The sequence below is a fragment of the Papaver somniferum genome, chromosome 10 (assembly GCF_003573695.1).
Source record: "Papaver somniferum cultivar HN1 chromosome 10, ASM357369v1, whole genome shotgun sequence".
Classification (NCBI taxonomy): Eukaryota; Viridiplantae; Streptophyta; class Magnoliopsida; order Ranunculales; family Papaveraceae; genus Papaver; species Papaver somniferum.
In genome coordinates, this window is record NC_039367.1 from 129,190,864 (window position 1) to 129,214,861 (window position 23,998).

Consider the following 23,998-nt stretch of genomic DNA (forward strand, 5'->3'; position numbering starts at 1 on the left):
AAACATGTTGCATAACCATTCAAACTGACCAAAAAATTCATACAAAATTCAAGCTTCAACCCAGTACTGAAACAATTCAGGAAATAGGCTATGCAAGACCAGTCTACTGTACTTTCCAAAATCATGTCTTATACTGATCAGAACATGGTGAAACTTTTACCACTGACTCACTACTATATCATAGACACTTCATAAAATTATCAAGTAAAAGTGACGGTTAGATGTCAAGATAAGACAGAGTTTATATGCATAATTCAGACTGAAAACGTACAATCACAAAGGGGAAACTTTATCTAATTAGGGTACTTACAAACATCCAATTGCTCTGAAATTTTTACAGAAGAATAATCATATAAATGGGTTTATCGTATCCAATTCATGTAATTCTACGCAACAAAACTTCTAATCCAGAGGTATCTAACCTATTCACGTTCTAGCAGAATTCTGAACCTAGAATCTCTGAAACATAGTCGATTAGGGTACCTACGCTTATCTGATCGGCATGATATTTTAATGGAGTCTTTATGAAATAATTATGAACAACATATCCAAAATTCAATAATTTCTAACGGTTCAAATTTAGTCTAAGATGCAAACAGTACCTGGTTATCAGATTTCAGAAAGAATTAAACTCAAAACCAAAACTAGGGTTTTCAAAACAAATTAGGTTCTCTAGTTAACTGTAGGATTAAACTCAATTATTAACAATAAGAATTGATAGAGCAAGAATCAACTTGCCTTTGGCTTGAGCTCGAAATCCTCAAGAGTTCTCCCCTGATTTCTCCTCTGAAAGTTCTTGCTGACCCTTTCACGGCAAAACTAAAGCTAGGTTTTTATTTCTTTCTTTTCTACGGCTAACCTTAACATAAGTTTTATTTATTTTATTAGGGACAACCTATTACTAACAATACAAGTTATAAGGGGTGTTACAAATACGAACCAAATGAATTGTTCCAAGCGCGTGACTTATTGCAAGTTGGAGGCGCAGGGATACTGAGGGAACTAGGTGAACTATAGGTTTGGTTGCTTGGTCTCAACTATACGAAGTTAGTTTATATTTTGTGGCCCTTGGTTGCTGGTATTGGACAATCTCTCCCAAAGTGATCTCCTCCGCATCGCCAGCAACCGCTAACTTTGTCCTTGTTGGTGTATGAATCAGAGCGAGCACGTTTATGGTGAGACGATGAGTTGCTTCCTTTCCTTTTCTTCACCTCATTCTCCTCCCTTTCATTTTGTGATTTGACCATGCTAGCCTCAATTGCCAGTGCTGCCTTTAAGACATCATTATAATTCATGTGCAGGTGTCCAACAACTTGGTTACGAATGGCCTCAATGCGTCCTCAAATTTGCGAGATTTCAATTCTACATTGGGGACGAGATGTGTTCCATAACACTTAAATTCACTAAATTTCTGATCCAGTTGTATAACCGTCATACTGCCTTGCTTCAATGCAACAAATTCCACGCATTTAAGTGCCTTAACTGTCGGTGGAAAGTACTTATTAAGAAATAGCTCCACAAACTTCTCCCAGCACATGTTGCTTACATCTTCCATGCGCTTGACATATCTCCACCAATGTTCGGCATCTCCCTCAAACAGGTAAGTGGCAAGTCTAACCTTATTCTCCTTCGGAATTTGCAAAGCCTCAAACTCTTTCTCAATGCCCATCAACCACTTCTCCGCCTCGGTAGGATCTGTCGTCCCACTAAAGTTTATATCTTTCCCTACCACCTTCTTGAATTCCTTCAGGTCCATAGTAGTTCTCATCCGCTTACGGTCGGCTCCAGCAATAGTGTTGACAGAACCCAACAATTTTTCAAAGTCATTCTCAAGGCGTGTTGTCCTCTTGCTGAGATTATTTTTCTTGCGTACAGAGCTAGAGGTTACAGATTTTACACACCTCGACATCTTCAAAAACAAACTAAGCGTCAGATTTGCAATTGATTAGTAATGTACATTACTAACACACGAAAATGATACGTATATCACGGTATCTTGATAGTTTTCCCCAACCCCAAAATAAGCAGACTCTTTCAAACGATTGTGCAGTGAAACGCCTTACGGAAAAAAAAAGACATGTTTAAACAAGATTAGTACACTCCAACTACATTGGAGTCCTATTACAAATCAGTAGCACATTTAAGAAAAGTCAAATTCAGGCAGTACTAAGAATAACAAATGAGTAGCACAAACAAAAAGAAAAGTTCTCCTCCACTGAATAAAGGCTGAAATACGACATACCAGAATATTTCTATAATCTTACCGAAGTCAAAGTACATCATTGTAGGTAAATCAGTGGAAATTCGACTATTTAGTAATCATGAAAACAGAACACAGTTCCTGTGAGTCGGAACACGCTCTGATGCCAACCGTAGTGGACTAGAAAATTCACCTGCTAATGGGTTGGTTTTCAACCATTAGCAAGGACAAACCCCAGTCACGCCACTCAAAAATGAAATCGAAAGCAGTAAAATTATACAACCAAATTCAGAAATCAAATTATTTTAAAAAAATGTGGAATACCATTTCATTAGACAACAACTCATACAGATAAGGCACATCAACCACATGCGAAGGAAAAACAAACGCGACTGCAAACTAATTTTTTGTAAACTCAAACCAAATGCCGGTAATCTCCTGAACTTGATTTTGGAATTCAAAGGAAAATTTAGACTAAAATACAGACTTGATACAGTTTGAGTCTAAAAATGACATTCCAAATTTAAATAAAAATTTTGGTTAAAAGATTAGTGAAATCACTTTAAGATACTAATGTAATGTATAAAAAAAAGAAAGTTAGAGGCTACTTCGTCCAAAAATTCATTGTTCGTTCTTAATCTACAAATCAATCAAAATGTCCAAGCAAAAATCCGTTGTTATATGTAAAACAAACTGCCAATTCTGATAGACTTAAAGAAATGAAACTTCACATGCAATTTCTTAAATACCAAAATTAATGAATTAGACCTACCAATCTCATAGACAAAACAAGTTCAGAAGCAATATTGAAGGTATGAAATATAGTAGATACCTAGTACACTTTAACAAGAGCAATTCAACATTCATGCTAAGTTCGCAGTAGTTAGAAGTGTAACTAACTATATATGAAAGAAAAGCCATGATTTATAAATTCATGAGTGGAAATCCATAAGATAGTTATATACATAAAAGATGGGTTTAATACATTTAAGACAACAAAGGAGATCAAACTAATCATAAACGCCCAAGGTTGGACCCATCAAACACGGCACTACCAAATTTTCATCATTTATAAACAACATATAGGCTTTGTCCAAGATCCCAACATATACACAGCAAAATACAACAAAATGACATGGGACAAAGCAAGAAAGCTACCCACGTAACCCCGTGATATACACATCAAAACGTAACAGAATACTAACTTTCACAGCGCTAATGATTTCGTAAGCTCTGCCCGACTTACTGCTACAAATTATCTTCGTACTCTGAGGGGGGGAAACAAGACAAAGGGAGTGAGTGAATGCCCAACAGAGGGTATAACAACAAAAACGTAATGCCAGTACTAAACATGAGTAAATAGACAAGAGCAGCAACTAAATAAAAGTTCAGAAATGTAATCTTAAGAAAAATAAACATCATAAAAATATTCGGAGCCGCAAATAAATTTACTCTACTATTTTCATGGCCAGTGAAACCATCAGGATAGTTCTGGTTACCAGCCATCGTTGCCGCAATGATCTTCCGGGTAGCCACCGAGGTGGTGGGATGCCACTTAGGCCCGACGTTCCTAAAGTAGTGTCACCTAGCTTCTCATCGAAATCAAACGACAAAACGTAAATTCTTATATACATTTCGTGAAAATAAGATAGCTCCGAAATCAAGCGACTAACCAACACAAGTCTAAGATCCACAGTTTTCAACCTTACCAAGAAGTCAGTTCCGTATGCAAAACTCAATTTTTTTAACACCTTTGTTCAAGAAGAAAATACATCAATTCATATACGTCAATGAAAAGTCTGAATCATTGCTACGATAAGCGAGTAAAGCAGCACATGCAAATATGGAAATCCAAACAAATCAAACTAAATAAATCAAGAGATTTTATAGGTACCCATTCCTTCCATTAACTTAATTTCATCGAGACTGATACCCATTGTCATTTTCTAAGGATGTTTCAATGATTGAAATGGGAGTTTAGAACAATTAACTTTTGTCTGGATATAACATAGTATGCATACCAGTATGCAAACTGTTGTGGTATGATTCAGGTCCGAAAACCAAGTTTGCATACCAGTATGCGAATGGTTTTAATTGTTAAAGTCCGTGAACCAAGTTTGCATACCAGTATGCAAACGGTTCTACCTGAGTTACGGTCCGGGACAACAGTATGCATATCGGTTTGCAAACTGCTGGACAAGACCAAAGTCCGGAACTTAAGTTTGCGTACCCGTTTGCAAACCTAGTGGTTAAAATTCTAAAATTGGTTAAGTATGATTTCATACTCATGAACAAATACATTAATAATTTAAGGAATGCAATCTTTGCAAACCGTGGCTTAATGTTCATGAATTGATTCTTGTATAAGTACTTTGTACAATCATAAATCAAACCCGATTTTGCTTCAATTGTGTCTTGCATACATCTATGAGATATAAACAATTGAACAACTCTATTAGTAACATAATTAGATTCATTTGATTATCTTTCATGATTGATTGATCATCATATTTGATCTAGAAGTGTTAGATGAATTTGGTTAATACAAAAGTGTTCATATGGATAAATTCGGTTAACTATTGTTGAGCCAACTCAATATACACGTTTAGGTACGGTTACCCATATCTAAATGAAAGTATATTTCATTTGTGTGTAAAAATCTAATACCATCTAACGGTGGAGAGATATTGCTTTTGTAGCCACATGAATATTTTCCTTGGGCTTGGAGCCCTAGTCCAATCCGTACGAATGCTTATTTAAGTTAAGTAGCCACCCCTTAGTAGCAATTGGTGAGCATGATTAGTAGATTCCTTGGAGAAGGATAGAATTTTTCTTTCGCATGTGTGCCACGTTATCGACATGAGGAGGTCTTCGTCGTTTGCAAAACCAACTCTTATTTCTTCAAAAGATAACCATTAAAATTCCCTGTTCTTCAACTATTTCTTTCTTTTCACCCAAATTTCTTCTACTGATATCCAAGACCTCACTGTCTAATTTTTGGGGAAGAAATTGGCTTCCACCAAGGTAGGGGTTTTTTTCTTTCAATCTTTCATCTCATGCTTTCTTGATTGTTTCATTAGAACTAATTTGTACTTTTGATTCTCTGATTAGCAAGTGATACATACTCATGAAAACAAGACCAAAGTCATTTAATTTTTGATTAGTTTTCCCCAACCCCAAAATAAGCAGACTCTTTCAAACAATTGTGCAGTGAAACGTCTTAGGAAAAAAAAAAGGACATGTTTAAACAAGATTAATACACTCCAACTACATTAGAGTCCTATAACAAATCAGGAGCACATTTTTGGTGGACAAGACCAAAGTCATTTCATTTTTGATAGGTTAATTGTTTAAACATCCGTTAACTTAATTTCATTTTTGTATGGATTTACACCACACTTACAATACCACCTTTTCATCTCCCCTTTCACCTCTCACATCTCCCACTACCTCTTGTAACTTCTATCCTAATGGGTGCATGCACTTAATTCTCTCTTAAATGTTACATTTAGCACCCATTATCTTGTAATCCTATATATAGGTGTTCTTCTCCTTGTAATAGACACAACTCATACATGTGAATAGAAATTGTCTTTTATCTTTTCTCTCTAATTGTTTATGTTTATCATGTTCTATTTTTTTTAGTTTACAGCACGTTATCAACACGTAGATTCTAATATTTTGGTGAATAATCAGAAGTGAGATGTGATTTTTGGTTTATAATTTTGATAAACTAGATGCATCTCCTAATATGATCAATTGGAAAGAAAATGACAATATTCATGATGATCGATTTTTTTCTAATAGGTATTATTAGTACCTAATTTATTTGAAGTTAATCAATTTTATTTTATTATTTTTCTTATGAAAAAAATTATTTGATCATAAAATTAGTTTTGTTTGTATTTGAACAAAATATTTTGAAAACCATTTGATAATGATATGACACTCACATAAATTGTGTTTTATGTGTATTGTGTGATGTCAATTATGATCATATTGACTTTCAATGGTCACAAACGATAAAATCGTTTGATCGGAAATAAGGGTATAAGTTATTAGTAACAAAGTCTTGTTACTCCTGTTATGATCGCATAAAGGTTTGTTTTCCGAAAACTTGGATTTTCAAAAAAAATCATGACAAACTTTATGAAATTCTGGGAAAAAAATGCATATTGGTGAAGCATCCATTTATTTCTGGATCAATAAAATTCAAATAAATTGGGAGTATGTGCTTTACATTAAATCCATATTAGTAATTAATGACCAAAATTTCATTTTTCCAAATGCAATGTTGAGGATGGATTTCTTTTGAATTACTAAATCTCCTCTAATATTCGATCTCCACCATTCCTTATGAGGTGTAGAATAATTTTTCCCGGTCCGTAAAGTCTAGAATACATAGCACAGTTTGGATAAGTTTGCCTTTGTAAGCGGTGGTTAAGATTTATTCTCCCAAAAGATAAATCAACGGTTATGGATGCTTCCACAAAAAATAAACTTCAACCCATTAAATTGGTGTCTCATTAATTGCTCATGATGAAAGATTTATTAAATTTTCATTTCTCTTAATTAATCTAATAAATACATAACTTGATTGATAAATGATTTTACTAAAAACTATATCAATAGAAACTAATAATGGTTGTTTCCCACAAGTGATGGTTGTGATTGAGATTAGAAATGCATCAAATGGACAAAAGTTACTTATCATATCAATAATGTCTCATTAGTTTTTACAAAAATTTTATTATGTAATAATAAATGTCATATTAAAATTATAATAAATAAATTACTCCACTATTAATTATATAAATATATTTTTATCAACTATTGCTTAGATTTGCTAACAATTATATAAGTGGAGCGGTGGTCGTGGTGGAGTCGGTGAGCAGTGGAGATGGCAAAAACGTTATGGCATTGTGGACAGAGGTGGTGGAAGTTGTTTCGGTAACAAGAGTGGTGGTGGTAACTATTGGTGAGCAACGGTGGCCGGTGAAAAATAAAATGCGCTCATGTCCCTCAACCATAATAACAAGTATTTGATTAATCTTTTTTTGTTTCTCCAAATCGAGTTAGTTGCATAGAGTCTCATAGGTCATGATTTATTTACTTTTTGCATAGTCTCATAGGTCATGTTTTATTTACTTTTCTTATTTTTATATGACTTTGAATCTCAATCAGAACAAACGACTAAAAAAGAAAATTATGGTTATTTCATCGTATATGGTATGATTTATTTTAGATATTCCACCGGGCTTTCGACAAGCACATATTTGGTAGGCTATGAGCTTTTTCTCAATTCTTCAATGGATTATGTTATTTTCATGAAGTTCACTTCCCAAAACATTATTTTTCAAGGTTGTCTATCTAATTTATTTTACGTTTTTTTAATTAAACTTAAAAAAATTGAAACCCATTAATTATTTTTTTTTGAGTTTGATCGTTTTTTTTATACATACTTTCTTGCATTTGTGATTCCAGTTATTTTCTCCTTATTGTTTTTCCATCCTCATTTTCAGATTACCACAAACAAAGTTCCTTAATGCTAGTGGAAATGAGTATTGAGAATCATCTACTCCCTCCGTCCCACTCCTAAGTGACCTATTTGATTTTGGATTTTGTCCCAATGATAAGTGACCTATATCATTAAACAATGAGATATTCCGGAATTATCCTTTTAGTTAATTATAAAGAATATACGAAATATGCATAATTTGATAGGCATGTTTATATTCGTTACGTAGGTGTTTTAAAATGCTTTTCAATGGTATGAAGTTTGCGAACATCCGTGGAGTATTTTGAGAGGTAAACCATTTCTAAATTTCGATAGTTATTATTCATAAGGGTATAATTGTAAAAAATGCTTAAAAGTAATATTTTACTTGTTTGCCTTAAAAATTGTGCAAATTTCAAATAGGTCACTTAGGAGTGGGACGGAGGGAGTATATTACAAGGGACAGTGGTGTTTTTACCAATGGACGGTTATCTATGGTTTGAACATATAAAGGACGGTTCAGACGGAGATATTCTCCATTATGGTTGGACGATGATCTACATTTTAGGTACAAAAAGAACGGTTGAGATCGCCCCAATAATATCCCATCGATATTTAAACTCATCGCAGACTAGCCCTCATCTCTTCGTACTCTTGCAATTACTCGAGTTCATCTTCCGTTACTTTTGGGATTAATTTCAGTTTTACCTCCAATCAATGTCACGTAGGCGTTATACTCAGGTACTAAATGTCCAATCAAAATTCATTTTATGAATCGAAAAAAAACAAAGACAGGGATGATTCAGGCCCTTTTTCAAAGAAAGAAAAGGTATTTTTCACTCCGATTTTGGTTGTTAGGATTCGTAATCCTTAGTGTCAGACACTTCCATAAACTCTTACCACTCCGCTTTAGCTGTTTCTACCATTAGTCCTCACATTTATCATTCCTGAGATGTGTTCTCTTTCAGTAATCAATCTCAAATCAAATTTTTGATAGTTGTTTCTACTCTTATTTTGGTTGATTCAGGTTTTGGGTTCGTCCAGGTAGAAAGTTCAGAAATTTAACATTACCAAACCGTCTTTTTGATAATCAGTTGGGATATTTAGAAATCTATATTTCTGTTTTCGTAATGTTTGCTAATTATCTTTTTTTTTAAATTCGCAGGTTGCAAGAGTTTGATTAAAGGTTTTAGTTCTCCCATAACAGTTAAGTTTATCTATTTACTGCAGTATGTAATTTGTTCTTCGCATTAATTTTTAATATTTTATGGTAGAACACTGAAGAATGTTTATTTTTTATGTACCAAATACTAAAATTGGTCAGCTACTTCCGAGTTGGGAGTCTATAGATATCTCGCACTCAAATTAAACTTTCCGCGTTAAGATCTTGACCAATTGAATGGTTCGTTTATCCATAGTTTGTTGTTTGGGTTCCAATTCAAATGTTGTTCTTTGTTTTTTACAACGAAAGCCAGCTGCTTGGTAGGACATCGATGTGAGGTTCTTGGAGGCTGTTAAGGCACCTAATCTGCATTGTAAAATTTAGTTGTCTAATCTACATGGACAAGACCTCTTCCGTTCTGTTTGGGAAGTAGTATTGGTCGTAGTTTGTTTCCTAGGAGATGGAGCACTAGTGATCGTTGTCGTAGGCGTCAAAAATAATTACACTTTCTTACTATTCAAAATATAAAATGAAGCAAGGGCAAGAAATGATCGTTCCCACAAAAAGGACTAGGTTGTCAATATGTTTCGATTTCCTATATAAAACAAGGGGGGATATTTCTGATTTTTTTAACTAAACAAAACTAAAAGCAAACAAAGAAATAAAACACGCAAATCAAGGATATAAAGATATTGGTTAAGGATTCGTTTTCATTCACAAACATGTTCTTGTCTTAATAACTAGAATTGATATTTAATCTCTCATTATCAAAGCCCTAAGATACCTAGTCGAAAGAATATCCCGCAATTTCCTGATTTCATCACACATACATGTAAAACGATGCAAATATGAATGCTACCAAAAGAATAACCTAACGCCTTGCGCTGATCAAGTTCAATTCCCATGGCGCATCTTGATTCATGAAATTAGGCTAATCATTGCAATTGAAATACATTGCGCAAACAATTCGAACAAAGGTCATGGTTCACTTAAGACTATAAGGATATATCACTACAACCTACAATCATATTTATGCTACTTGTGTTCAAGGATTATCGCTCGATGAAAAATCCTAAACTAGCTATAGATATGAATATGAGTTCTACCAATTTGAAACTTGACAAAACAAATACTCAAATCATGTTGCAATACATCAATCATGCAACTATATTTTCAGAGAATCATGAACGATAAATATGAGACAAAACTAATATATTGAATCAAAGAATCATGTTACGTGAAATCCAACTCAAACCTTAAACCAATAATAAAAACTAGCTCATGTTCATGGAGTTCATAACAAGAAGAAAAAGAAAAGCTTTCATGTTTCTAAACCCTAGAACAAAAGTAGAAGTAAAAGATAATATAAAAAGAGAGAAGTCTCGACTGTTTTATATCTTCTCATGCGTTTCCCGATCGGCTTAGCAAGAGCCCAAAAGAGTCAAGCCCAGGTCCAAGCCCTTCTCTGGATCGAACCGGGTCAGATGAGTAGGAACGGGAATCACTGAGTCGACTCACTGTGAAGAAAATCCAGCAGAGTCTCATCTGCTTCTGGCTGTTCTCCTGGCCAAATTATGGCTCTTCCGTGCACATTTAATCAAGCCATTTCAAACAATTCCTAACATTAATCTAATCAATCATTCATTCTGCATCACTGTCGCATACTCAAACCTGCCAATCCCATCACCTACAGCTTACTGCACAACTCCATCTGAGCTGCAACAAACACAATCTCAGCCTTGCAATCTCCCATGATTTCGCTGTAACCAACATGGCACCAATTCCAACTGCAATCCCATCTTCCACACAGACTCGGACCATTTCAATTATTTATTCATGCAGTTCAGTTCATTCATTACCTAGTCAGTGCAGTGGCACCATTCCAGCAGAAGAGGCACCATCATAACCATTATCTCCACCAATTTTAGTTCAAGACAGCAACTGCACCCATCCAAGCTTCCTTGTAACCTCAGCAGCAACCGACATTATTGCTTCGCAATCTCAGTTTCAGATTCACGACAACAACACTTGTTTCTTTAATCAGATAAACTCTACAGGTCACCTGTTCCAGTGCAACCAAACCTCCAAGCCATCTCCTTATTCCCTGTCTCAAGCCATCACAACAAGCTCCAGCTCAACTCAACCTGTCACATCCATTCTGCGCCAGCAACGATTCACTGATGTTGCAAACAACTACAGACACAGAGCAATTACCCATTGCATCACCACCTAACAAAGCTGTATCATTTCTTTGCCTTCAATCCATGTATTAGCCATTGCCACGAACACTACTAAACCACCTGCATTTCAGCTCACCAACTCCTGCCATCTTCCTTTCCATAATAACCAACAGCTGCAACTCAGATTCTTCACTTCATGCCAATCATCTTGTGCTCTTATTTGCAGTTGCAGCTGCAATCATCTTCTCAGTCACCTGCAACCTTCTTCCATCGTCTACCACCTCTCCTGGCAAGCAGTTAACTTCTGCAGATCATCCTCAGGCTAGGCCAACAACCAAAATACATCACCACTGGAACTTCGGATTTCCTTCCAGCTCAACAGTATCATCGATTGCCTCAAACCCATATAAACCTTGAGCTCAAATCTGAACCAGAAAATGCAACCAACGGCATAACTCTTTGCCTCAAGCCATTCCACAACAGCAGCAACCATGGCAGCTTTAGATACCACAAACACCTCCACTGCATCAGTGCCAAACCATTGTTGTAACCTACATAACATATTAACTCCTTACTCTTGGGTTCACTGCATCAACACTCCATTAGGACCATCAGCATCCATATGTAACATCACCTCGAGCAACTGCAATTGCAGGCATACTACTGCCATCAGTATCACTTGCATTTCAAACCCATTCACTCCAGATGCTCATTTGCTCACCACTCTTCCTTGTTGCTCAATAACAGCTTCAGATCCCATGGCATCACATAAACCCTGAACTGCAATTCATCAACATCGCCTCTTGAAACAGCAACAGATTCACCTCCATATCTCAGATCATCAGCAGCTCTTTTACAGGAAACCCATCTCAGATCCATCGAATTCTTCTTCTAATTATCAGCATCAACAGCTAATTCCGCCTGAATTTCATAAGTTCATCGCCATTTCTGTGTTCGTTGATCTCAGACAGACAGGTCTCGGACAACCGCCTCCATTTCTTTGCCTTTATCGATTTCAGGTGAAGGTGAAAGTGATTAAGAGGATTCACGTTTCCCTCAAATCTAGGTTTGTGGTAATGATAGGGCAGTATTAGGTACCCCACTGTAGGATTAGGGCCATCCAGTTACTATTTGGCATGTAGTCTCAGAGAACTGAGAATTCATTCTTCACTCATTCTTGAGACCTTTGCCGGCTCCATGTATCACTCGCCCGTGAATTGGCCTTTTTGCGTTTCACGCTCCAAATGAATGATTTCTTCTTCTTTTGTTCATAATGACTCCACTGCACCTAGTAACTCAAAAGTAAACATTAGATACATAATTTACAAGAAAACTCACAAAGAAAGCATAAACAATAGATAGTAAATTAAGGTATTTGTGATACCTATCAAATTCCCCCACACTTAAACTTTACTAGTCCTCGAGCAAATCAAACAAAACAATTATAAAACATACATATAACTCCGTCTCGTCGAGGCTACGGTTACTCTTAGCATAAATAACAAGCCTTTAAACCTCTAGGTGTCCCTAGTGGACCAGTTTTAGTCTCGTGAAGGTTTACAAGAGGTGTGCATATAAAACCTTCACTTCCAAAATTCAGCTACCTGTGAAAAGTCTAAAAATGACATTAAACATTTTGTAATTGGCATACTATCAATGATTACAGGAGGAAGTACCCACTTTCAAATCCAATTCATAAATTAGTAATACAACTTTATCAGAAAGTTGAACACAACCACAATACTCGGAATCGAATCAACCACAATCACATGAAAAGATTAAGAAGATGGATATAAAAAGTAGATGGTGGCGGACTATTGATTAAGGTGAACGGTGTTTCCCATATCTGTCTGAAGGTCACTGCCAAAACAAACCTAAAAATACTATTGGATTGAGCTACTGGTCTGAATACTAATATCAACACGACTGGCATATACAAGGGAACCAACGGTCGACAAACTTAATTCTAGATCAATTCACTGGCATATACAAGGGAACCAGTGATCGATTTATTCAACACAATAATAATAATATTATTTTTTTTTTCAAATCGATAACATGATTGGATCTTTTTGGTTCCAAGCGCATGATTCTTGTCAGCAGATTACATGGTAATTCCCATGGATCCTGCATTCCACGCTTGTTTAGGCGACGGAGACAGGGAGAACACACACATATTGCTATCCAAGTGTCAATTTTTTTTTTTATTTTTTTTTGTACACCGTTTGGTCAAATTGGTCTGGTTTTTTTTTTTTTGTTATAGTAACCCAATCACTCTATTTCATCCTAGCAGTGATAACAATTCGATGTTGGTGGCCCACCAAAACACTTAGAGAAACAATAGATAAATATGGAAAAATAAAAATAGAACGTGATATGGTGACGACTCCGAGATATGGTGACAACTATCATGTTATTTATTCTTATATTTTGTTCGTTTTCAAATGAATAAACTCTACTAATGGGTTTCTCAACTCCTACAACCACGATGTTTCCATTAGTGTAAGGCACAAGTTTCTAGACTTAGGAGTTTATCATTTTTTTTCCTTATAAACACAAGGAAAAACTAACATGGCTAAAAACTCTATATGAGAACACTCCCCCACACTTAAACTTGACATTGTCCTCAATGTAAAATTTAGTCAATCAAAGTAAAGTTCAAGATGGGAAATTCATAACATGATATATATACACAATAAGAAAATAAAATGCATAATAAAAACTGATATTCCAACTCATAGCTATTTCTGAACAATAGAGGATAAACACTAAACAAGCTATTTAGTTGGCATCTAATCCCAACTCAGCCAATATATACCTCATCGTCAAGAAAAAATTCCGTCTACTTAGAAAGGCTAGTGTTTATTCTAAATTGTTCAAAAATCTCTAAAAGTTGGAGTTTTGATATGCAAATATCCAAAATATGAAAATAACGATAAAAGACTTGAGAAATAAAAAGATAGAGATAGATACACAAAACCAGTGGGTTGCCTCCCATTTAGCGCTTGGTTTAAAGTCGTCAGCCCGACTTGCAAGACAAATTCCCCATACACCAATAATCTGAAAAGTTGGGGATCCTTCCATAGAACCTGTTTTGGAAACACTAGCTTCACACACATATTAGTAATATAAAACAAAAACGTAGCTATTAACCGATAAAAGCTTCCCCCACACTTATTCTTGTCCACACTTGGAAGTGTATAAAGAATATAGAAGTCGGGTACTTCCACGGTTTCTTGTTCCAAAGCTTGCATAATATGAGAATCAAGTATCTCTAAAGGCGGAAATCGAGAAACAAAGTCATTCAACAATATTCTCGAAGCACATACATTCAAACCAATAAGAGGTAAAGGGGAAGAAACAATATGCAAAGGATTAGACAAACCTATCACAATCTCTTGTATTACAGAATCCTCTTCATCCTTGAAAAACTCAAGTGAATTATTCAACTCTTGTATATCGTGGTCCTCTATCAAACCTTGCAACCATTCTTCGTTCGTTTCTGCCTTAACCAAAATCTCGGCATCAACATCTTCATTACAATCCTTTGCAAGCTCAATTGGGTCTTCCACAATATCGGTATTAACGGTCACATTCTCAACATAATCCTCCTTGTTGTAAGGCACATACTCCACTGGGGGTCCAAATTTCACTATAAGGAACTTTTTTAGAACACTCAAAAATACATCATCCTCAAGCTCCACCCTTTGAATAGGCTCTTGATCATTATTAAGATCAATGCTTGAGTAATCTACACAAGTGTCATCATATTCCTCTTCATCTTCATCTTGATCCCAAAAAGATTCCATTGTACACTCCTCTTTGTTGTCGCCATGAGTTGGTTCAAGCAATGTATCATAATCACCGTCACTTTCATAGTTAACAAAAGATTGGTTCTCGCTGAATTTAGTGTTGATAATCTCGAACTCATCCTTTTGAATAGGTGAATGATCATTATTAAGATCAAGAGTTGAGTTAGCTAAACAATTATCAACGAAAGTGCCCAAGGATTGGCCTTTTTCAACATTAGCATCAATCAAATATTCATCACAAACCATATGCACATTAGAATTATCCATATCTTCCTTACATTGATCAATGCCTCTTCACAAGATAGCCATACCTTCATGAAGTTCTTGGAGTTTCTCTTCGGTAGTCTCTTTAGCTTTTTGAAACTCTTGTTGTACAAAGTTGGAAAATTTATCCAAAAAGTTAGAGACTTGTTGTTCACGAGCATAAGAATCCTCCCATCCCTGTGGTTGTTCACACCCATACCTGCCATAAGGTTGTTGGTACGTATGAGGACCACAAGGTTCCATGGAATATTGGCCATAACCAATGAATTGGTTTTGATTATACCCCTGGAATTGGTAGTTGTCATATTGTTGAGGTTGTTGAAAACCGTATCCATCCATGTAGTACGCTCCTTCCATGAGAAACAAGTACCTGAAATAAGATTCTCAAACCAAGGTTAAAAACCAGAAAATAAAAACAAAACTAAAAACAAAAATAAGAAACCAAAAACAAATGACAACCGCTTCCTCCCCGGCAACGACGCCAAAATTTGATCGCTGTCGTAGGCGTCAAAAAAATTACACTTTCTTACTACTCAAAATATAAAATGAAGCAAGGGCAAGAAAGGATCGTTCCCGCAGAGAGGACTAGGTTGTCAATATGTTTTGGTTTCCTATATAAAACAAGGGGGGTTTTCTGATTTTTATAACTAAACAAAACTAAAAGCAAACAAAGGAATAAAACACGCAAATCAAGGATATAAAGATATTGGTTAAGGATTCGTTTTCATTCACAAACATGTTCTTGTCTTAATAACTAGAATTGATATTTAATCTCATTATCAAAAACCCTAAGATACCTAGCCGAAAGAATATCCCGCAATTTCCTGATTTCATCACACATACATGTAAAACGATGCAAATATGAATTCTACCAAAAGAATAACCTAACGCCTTGCGCTAATCAAGTTCAATTCCCATGGAGCATTAAGATTCATGAAATTAGGCTAATCATTCCAATTGAAATGCATTGCGCAAACAATTCGAACAAAGGTCATGGTTCACATAAAACTATAAGGATATATCACTACAACCTACAATCATATTTATGCTACTTGAGTTCAAGGATTATCGCTCGATGAAAAATCCTAAACTAGCTATAGATATTAATATGAGTTCTACCAATTTGCAACTTGACAAAACAAATACTCAAATCATGTTGCAATACATCAATCATGCAGCTATATTTTCAGAGAATCATGAACGATAAATATGAGACAAAACTAATATATTGAATCAAAGAATCATGTTATGTGAAATCCAACTCAAACCTTAAACCAATAATAAAAACTAGCTCATGTTCATGGAGTTCATAACAAGAAGAAAAAGAAAAGCTTTCATGTTTCTAAACCCTAGAACAAAAGTAGAAGTAAAAGATAATATAAAAAGAGAGAAGTCTCGACTGTTTTATATCTTCTCCTGCCTTTTCCCGATCGTCTTAGCAAGATCCCAAAAGAGTCAAGCCCAGGTCCAAGCCCTTCTCTGGATCGAACCAGGTCAGATGAGTAGGAACGGGAATCACTGAGTCGACTCATTGTGAAGAAAATCGAGCAGAGACTCATCTGCTTCTGGCTGTTCTCCTGGCCAAATTATGGCTCTTCCCTGCACATTTAATCAAGCCATTTCAAACAATTCCTAACATTCATCTATTCAATCATTCATTCTGCATCACTGCCACATACTCAAACCTGCCAATCCCATCACCTACAGCTCATTGCACAACTCCATCTAAGCTGCAACAAACACAATCTCAGCCTTGCAATCTCCCATGATTTCACTGTAACCAACATGGCACCAATTCCAACTGCAATCCCATCTTCCACACAGACTCGGACCATTTCAATTATTTATTCATGCAGTTCAGTTCTTTCATTACTTAGTCAGTGCAGTGGCACCATTCCAGCAGGAGCAGCACCATCATAACCATTATCTCCACCAATTTTAGTTCAAGACAGCAACTGCACCCATCCAAGCTTCCCTGTAACCTCAGCAACAACCGACATTATTGCTTCGCAATCTCAGCTTCAGATTCACGGCAATAACACTTGTTTCTTTAATCAGATAAACTCTACAGGTCACCTGTTCCAGTGCAACCAAACCTCCAAGCCATCTCCTTATTCCCTGTCTCAAGCCATCACAACAAGCTCCAGCTCAACTCAACCTGTCACATCCATTCTGCGCAAGCAACGATTCACTGATGTTGCAAACAACTACAGACACAGAGCAATTACCCATTGCACAACTATCTAACAAAGCTGCATCATTTATTTGCCTTCACTCCATGTATTAGCCATTGCCACTAACACTACTAAACCACCTGCATTTTAGCTCACCATACCTCCATTTCAACTCCTGCCATCTTCCTTTCCATAATAACCAACAGCTGCAAATCAGATTCTTCACTTCATGTCAATCATCTTGTGCTCTTATTTGCAGTTGCAGCTGAAATCATCTTCTCAGTCACCTGCAACCTTCTTCCATCGTCTACCACCTCTCCTGGCAAGCAGTTAACTTCTGCAGCTCATCCTCAGGCTAGGCCAACAACCAAAATCCATCACCACTGGAACTTCAGCTTTGCTTTCAGCTCAATAGTCTCATCGATTGCCTCAAACCCATATAAACCTTGAGCTCAAATCTGAACCAGAAAATGCAACCAACGGCACAACTCTTTGCCTCAAGCCATTCCACAACAGAAGCAACCATGGAAGCTTCAGATACCACAAACACCTCCACTGCATCAGTGCCAAACCATTGTTGTAACCTACATCACATATTAACTCCTTACTCTTGGGTTTACTGCATCAACATTCCATTAGGACCATCAACATCCATATGTAACATCACCTCGATCCACTGCAATTGCAGCCATACTGCTGCCATCAGTATCACTTGCACTTCAAACCCATTCACTCCAGATGCTCATTCACTCACCACTCTTCCTTGTTGCTCAATAACAGCTTCGGATCCCATGGCATCACATAAACCCTGAACTGCAATTCATCAACATCGCCTCTTGAAACAACAACAGATTCACCTCCATATCTCAAATTCATCAGCAGCTCTTTTACAGGAAACCCATCTCACATCCATCGAATTCTTCTTCTAATTATCAGCATCAACAACTAATTCCGCCTGAATTTCATAAGTTCATCGCCATTTCCGTGTTCGTTGATCTCAGACAGACAGGTCTCGGACAACCGCCTCCATTTCTTTGCCTTTATCGATTTCAGGTGAAGGTGAAATTGTTAAGAGGATTCACGTTTCCCTCAAATCTAGGGTTGTGGTAATAATAGGGCAGTATTAGGTACCCCACTGTAGGATTAGGGCCATCCAGTTACTATTTGGCCTGTAGTCTCAGAGAACTGACAATTCATTCTTCACTCCTTCTTGCGACATTTGCCGGCTCCATGTATCACTTGCCCGTGAATTGGCCTTTTTGCGTTTCACGCTCCAAATGAATGATTTCTTCTTCTTTTGCTCATAATGACTCCATTGCATCTAGTAACTCAAAAGTGAATATAAGATACATAATTCACAAGAAAACTCACAAGAAAGCATAAACAATAGATAGTAAATTAAGGCGTTTGTGACACCTATCAACTAGCAACAGCAGGAGTGAGGATGGCTGTAAGACACAATCAACTTCTTTTGGGAAATTTCTTGGAAACATGTGCGAAACGTTTTCTCAAACCGAAATACTTTCAAGAACTCCCAGAAGCAGGTTCTATCATCTCTGTGTTTTCTTTTAGTTTGGTATTGATACGCGCTCCTAATCCTGAATCTCATATTGTTGTTATTGGAGAGAGTGAAAAGCATTAGGGTGTTAATAGATATGCTATGAATAAGACAATTACTGTTGGTTTTCAAGAATTTGAAAATTTGTATATGAAAATTAAGATTTGTATACGCACTCCTAGCTTGGAAGTCTGGTGATTTATTTGTTGCAACTCGCAAAGAAGGTGTTTGGTACAATGCGTAAAAAAATATCGTTGCTTTGAATTCAGTGATATCTGGCTACGGGAAGCATTTTGGTCATTGTAAATCTGTTCGCAACCCTTCTTCAATTATATAATGTGTATATCAAATTAACTCCACTTGGAGAGGCAGAGCTATGTCTTCACATTTTCACGATAGGATACGTCTTACAAGTGCGTGTAAATCAAAATGTTTCACATCTTACTATCGGATTATGAGTTGTTTTGACTTACCTTTTAAAATTCAGTGCAATGATGAAAGAGCATTCTATAGTTAGTCGTGAAATTAGAGCAGTAAATTATTTATGTTTATAGTTGAGCAGCTGGGGATGATTGTACCGTTGAACAACAAATCCTTGAAGTAATCATGAATAACGACTTGCTTTAAAAAATTGAGTTTGATGTCAGTCAAATGTGCTCTTGGTAATGCAAGAACAGTAGGAACGACAACTCGACATGTTTCTTTGTGAAAAATTTTGGTGTTTGCATCTTACTTGGATCTAATTCATCTATTTTTGTTCGTATGTGTGTCTACAGGGAGGCCTTTCTCATGATGTTTTTTTGTTGTATGCAGTCATTTTGGCAAGTTTGTTGGGATCCACTGTGACGGGAGTGGTAGGATATCAACATTGCTCGAAATTTCATTCAAGATTCGTAGCTGTTATGTTTCTTAGATGATGAGGTTCGATATTAACTTTTTTTATAGGTTGGATCAATAGTTGATAAAATTTAAGATTCGCAGTGTTTTCACATATATATAATATGGTATTAGCGAAGTGCGGTGCTTTTGATTAAATTTAATTAATTCATTGGTTATGCCTATGCCTAAACATTTTTCTACATCTAGGGTTACTGACTTCGACAAATATTTTTATAGGTCGGACAGAAAATACATGTCTTTCCATGACCCAAATATCAAATTAGATAATATTAGCTAGCCATGATTTCACTATTTGCAAGTCACAACCATCAGTGGCATGTAAAAAATCTGAAAATCTAAAACTACTCTCTGTGTTTCTTTGGTTACAGCGCACAAGAAAGACTTGCCACAATAGACAAAACTACATCATCACATGGAAGTCAGGGACTCTGGTGCAGCAGAAGCTACAACAATCAAAGGCATCTAAAAAGTGGACTCTTGATGCCTCTTTCTACTGGGCATTCAAAAGAAATTTGTAACAATGATACACCTTTGAATTCTGACAGTGGTATACAACAATACATGACAAGTAGCGTGTCCGACGATTGTGATAAGTAACCCGCAATCTAAAGGAGTTATAGCTGCTTTTGGTTAAGACTTTGTAAACCATATCATATATTTCTGTTGGTTATCCATCTTTTGAACTTTTTAAATTTTCTTTTAGAAAGAATTTAAGTTAATCTTTGACATCTTGAAAATGCGATCAAATTTCGTGCCGTTACGCACGGGCCATATCTAGTAAATCATATATCCTATACCAAATAAGAAACTGGCATAAAGAATGTTCCTGATTCGTCCACATATTCACAAGTGTGTTTTATTTTACGTTGGACGGAGATCTGCATCTCGGACCCATAAAGAATGGTCCTGATTCATCCACGTATTTTGAATTTCTACTCTCCTCCTCTCCGTCGTGCACTAGCCCTAATCTCATTTAATGCTGAGTGCCTCCCACAATCAACGTCGAGCCGTTTCTCTTATAGTCAGTGAAACGTCTCTGTAAAACTCAAGCTGTTCTCCCGTAGATGGTAGTTCACCTTTCGCTTGAAACGTCAAATTTTGGGAATCGGGCATCAATAAGAAGTAGCAACATCTCTTTTCATGTAAAACAACATTGGCTCGATTTTGATAAGCCCTAAAAAGGTGATTCTTCTCATCTACTGTTTTTCTTTGCGTAGTTTTTTTTTGTAGGTTTTCCGTTGGTTGATTTTTTTTGTTTTTAATAGTTTCATTGCTGGAGCACCAAAAATTTCCATCGCGGAGTGACCTTCTCATGGTGGATTTAGCAAAAAAAAAAATTTGATGTTCCTGCAGGTAAATTTTCTAGGTTATTTATTAACTTCACTCCAACGTATGCATATGCATTAGGTTGATTGGATTGAGCATGAAAAGAAAGAAGAAGATTAGTGTAATTTCAAACTTTTCTACCAAGTTCATCTCTGGATAAGGTTGCTCAAGTCGCACGTTCCAAACACTACAGTAGTTTCAAACTTTTCTTTTGAATTTCATACTTTGTTTTTTGGTGTTGAATTGTGTTTCAAATTCTATAGAATAAGGTGAATACATTTTTTCAGATGGAGAAATTGGGGATGGAGATTATCTTAGTTTGGAATGAGAGGTAATAAATCTTTTAAAATCCTTATTTGTTTAGGTATTGGCTGAATTCTTCCTGATAAAGGAGAGAAATTGTGTAAAACCAATATGTATGTCAAATCTGTGGCAGGCTGAGGTGCAAGGATCTAAAAATATTGGAGGAAAAGACTGTTTGGAGCTTGAATGAAATTATGTTACTATTTCGGTTATGGTGAGACACCTTAAAACTTTCTAAGTATTTTAATGTCTTGCTCACTTTTGCTTGATTAAATATGATGCAATGATTTGACTGGACAAATTATCTTATCGAAGACTTTGCCCTTTTTAACAAGGGAAAACAGTTGTCCCAATGTTAACTCTCATTTATTTAGTTACAATGTGTGGTAGTAGTGACATTGTGGTTTTTACAGTGGCTTTGACTTCCTATCATCAGGTTAATTGATGTTATTACTTTAACTAAGATATATGTACTTCTTAACTAAAAATGCTTTAACTTCATATGAGTACTTTATGCCAGCGGTTCAAAGTCGTGTAAGTGGTGGCGACTATTTGGAATGTGATGTCAAGTGCCCAAAAATACAAATGCTCCCAGGAGAGTGGGAATGTCCACTATACATTTTTTTACACTATTATTGCAGAAATGTGCTGCTATTTCATCGAATAACAGTCTACGGTTTATGATTATTCTGTATATTCAGTCAACTAAGCATTGATAAATATATATATGCTTTTGGGCATTGACTATTCTTTAACGGAATTGTTATTTCTTCTAGAATACTTGGGAAGATTGCAGTGGAGAGTGGAGACTATATCTCCCAGATCTATATCTGGCTAAGGTATGCTGTATTAATTATTTCATGTATGTATACCCCCTTTAATGGTGTGGGTACGTATCTTAGGATCTTGGACTGACAAGCCTGGAGATATTCCAGTGTCACTAGAAAAGACTAATGAATAACTCCAACTTCGCTAGATTGGAGAAGTGATAAAGAATAGATTGCCCAGGTAGAAATTCTTATAGTACTTACCATTTAATAACTTAGTTCAGGCATGACTCTCTTTCATAGTTATGGAAGAGACAAAATATAAGATATTGTTAGTGTTAGTTAGAGGCGGTGAGAAACAAAGATTTGTAGTGTTCACGTGTCTATCCTTTTACTGTGTATTTTTCTCCAGTAACCCATACGTAGATGAGTTTCAACTTTCAACTCTTGGTCATTGTCATGTAACAAGTTTACTGTCTTACTAGATAGAAGCGTATCTACCACCACATGTAATTATGTTGCGGATAAAACAAAAGCAAAAATCTAACGTCTGTTTGGTATCTGCGGATAAAGATTCCTTTGAGCATAATGTTAATGAAGGCATGATTACATCTCGAAAAATGATAAAATATATAAACAATAGCAATTTACAGTACTGTGGCCTAGGTTCAGAAAAATCCCATTATGCGGGCGGGCTTAGTAAAAACGCAAAATTGTGAGCATTTGCAGTTCATGTTTACAGTGCAATCGCTTCCTTCTTAAGTAGAATAGAGCAAGTATATAGTATGATACCTGCATACTAAGTGCCCAACTTTGACATGTACATTGCCGCGTTTTTCTAGATGTATCTGATGGGTCAACTTTTGGAGAATGATCCACATAGCTCTAATATACTGCTCCATCACCACTTGCAAGTGGCTGAACTTTTTATCCTGTTTCAGTGTACTATGATTAATTTGTTGTGAACTTTAGGCTATCAATCAACTTGGTCTGCTACCTTGCATTTCTTACAAATTTGGCTAAATTTATGTAAAGGTTTGGCTCGGTGAAATCCTTAGTTAGTCGGTGGAATCTTTAATCAGGTAGAGCTTCATTTATTAACTTTTTATCTGAATGACAATTCATACATACACTCTTAGCAGGTGGCGTGACATATAAAATTTAACAGCCATTTTGGATCGGTTCCAGCCAGCCAGTTTGTCATCTAGCCTGCTGTTGTTGCTAATTCAACTTTCATAATTTGCACATGAAGCCATTTAGAGGCTATAAGAAAACTACATCTTGCAACTGAAGCATCTGCACAACGTACAATCAAGTTGCCATCCCCCCATAAGGAAGGCATATGTACTAAACAAATTATGCCTGGGGTCATACCACTTACGAATTAAGCATTGCTCATTTTTTTTTTTATAAATATTTTGTAACTTTAGATTCGATGGTTGATTCATATGCTGTGATAGATTATTTGCATACATTGTAATTCTAGAATGTAAAAACTTGAATTTTGGGACGCTTGCTCCGTCGGAAATGGAGGCCAGATATCTGTTTACCTGTGTTCTAATTTTAAAGAGATGTCTGTTTTATTTTTACATGTGACTTGAGATGCTCAACACCGTTACAGCTTGAGTCATATATTATCCAGAGGTCGCTGCTTTGGACAACCTGCCATGACTTCCAGCAATCTTTACGACTACTCCCTAACAGCGTTTAAAAAAGTTATAGGAGTCGCATGTTACTGATAACTACTCTGTTGACAGCCATTCCTTCTGGCAATCAATACGTTTCGGGAGACGGATAATTTTGGGAATCAACTACCTATTGTTGGTGTAGGAGGCTTATAATATTGCTGATGCAC

At 36.1% G+C, this 23,998-nt stretch overlaps 1 protein-coding gene and 1 long non-coding RNA gene across 3 annotated transcripts; one reads left to right on the plus strand and one right to left on the minus strand.

Annotated features, from left to right (window-relative positions):
- Positions 1-1,291: 1,291 nt before the first annotated feature.
- LOC113316208 lies at positions 1,292-1,909 on the minus strand. The gene has a single exon (XM_026564428.1). It carries the CDS (start codon positions 1,907-1,909, stop codon positions 1,292-1,294), a length of 618 nt encoding a protein of 205 aa, XP_026420213.1.
- Positions 1,910-20,768: 18,859 nt separating this feature from the next.
- LOC113319135 lies at positions 20,769-23,692 on the plus strand. 2 transcript variants are annotated; one of them, XR_003345153.1, is made up of 6 exons: positions 20,769-20,929; positions 21,013-21,100; positions 21,361-21,404; positions 21,510-21,590; positions 22,153-22,215; positions 23,283-23,692. It is a non-coding gene; the product is annotated as an uncharacterized LOC113319135 (long non-coding RNA). The 2 variants fall into 2 exon arrangements; XR_003345152.1 differs by having other exon boundaries at positions 23,286-23,692.
- Positions 23,693-23,998: the final 306 nt, after the last annotated feature.

Coding starts and splice junctions, on each gene's coding strand:
- LOC113316208 (XM_026564428.1), bottom strand. CDS start 1,909: ATGTCGAGGTGTGTAAAATCTGTAACCTCTAGCTCTGTACGCAAGAAA.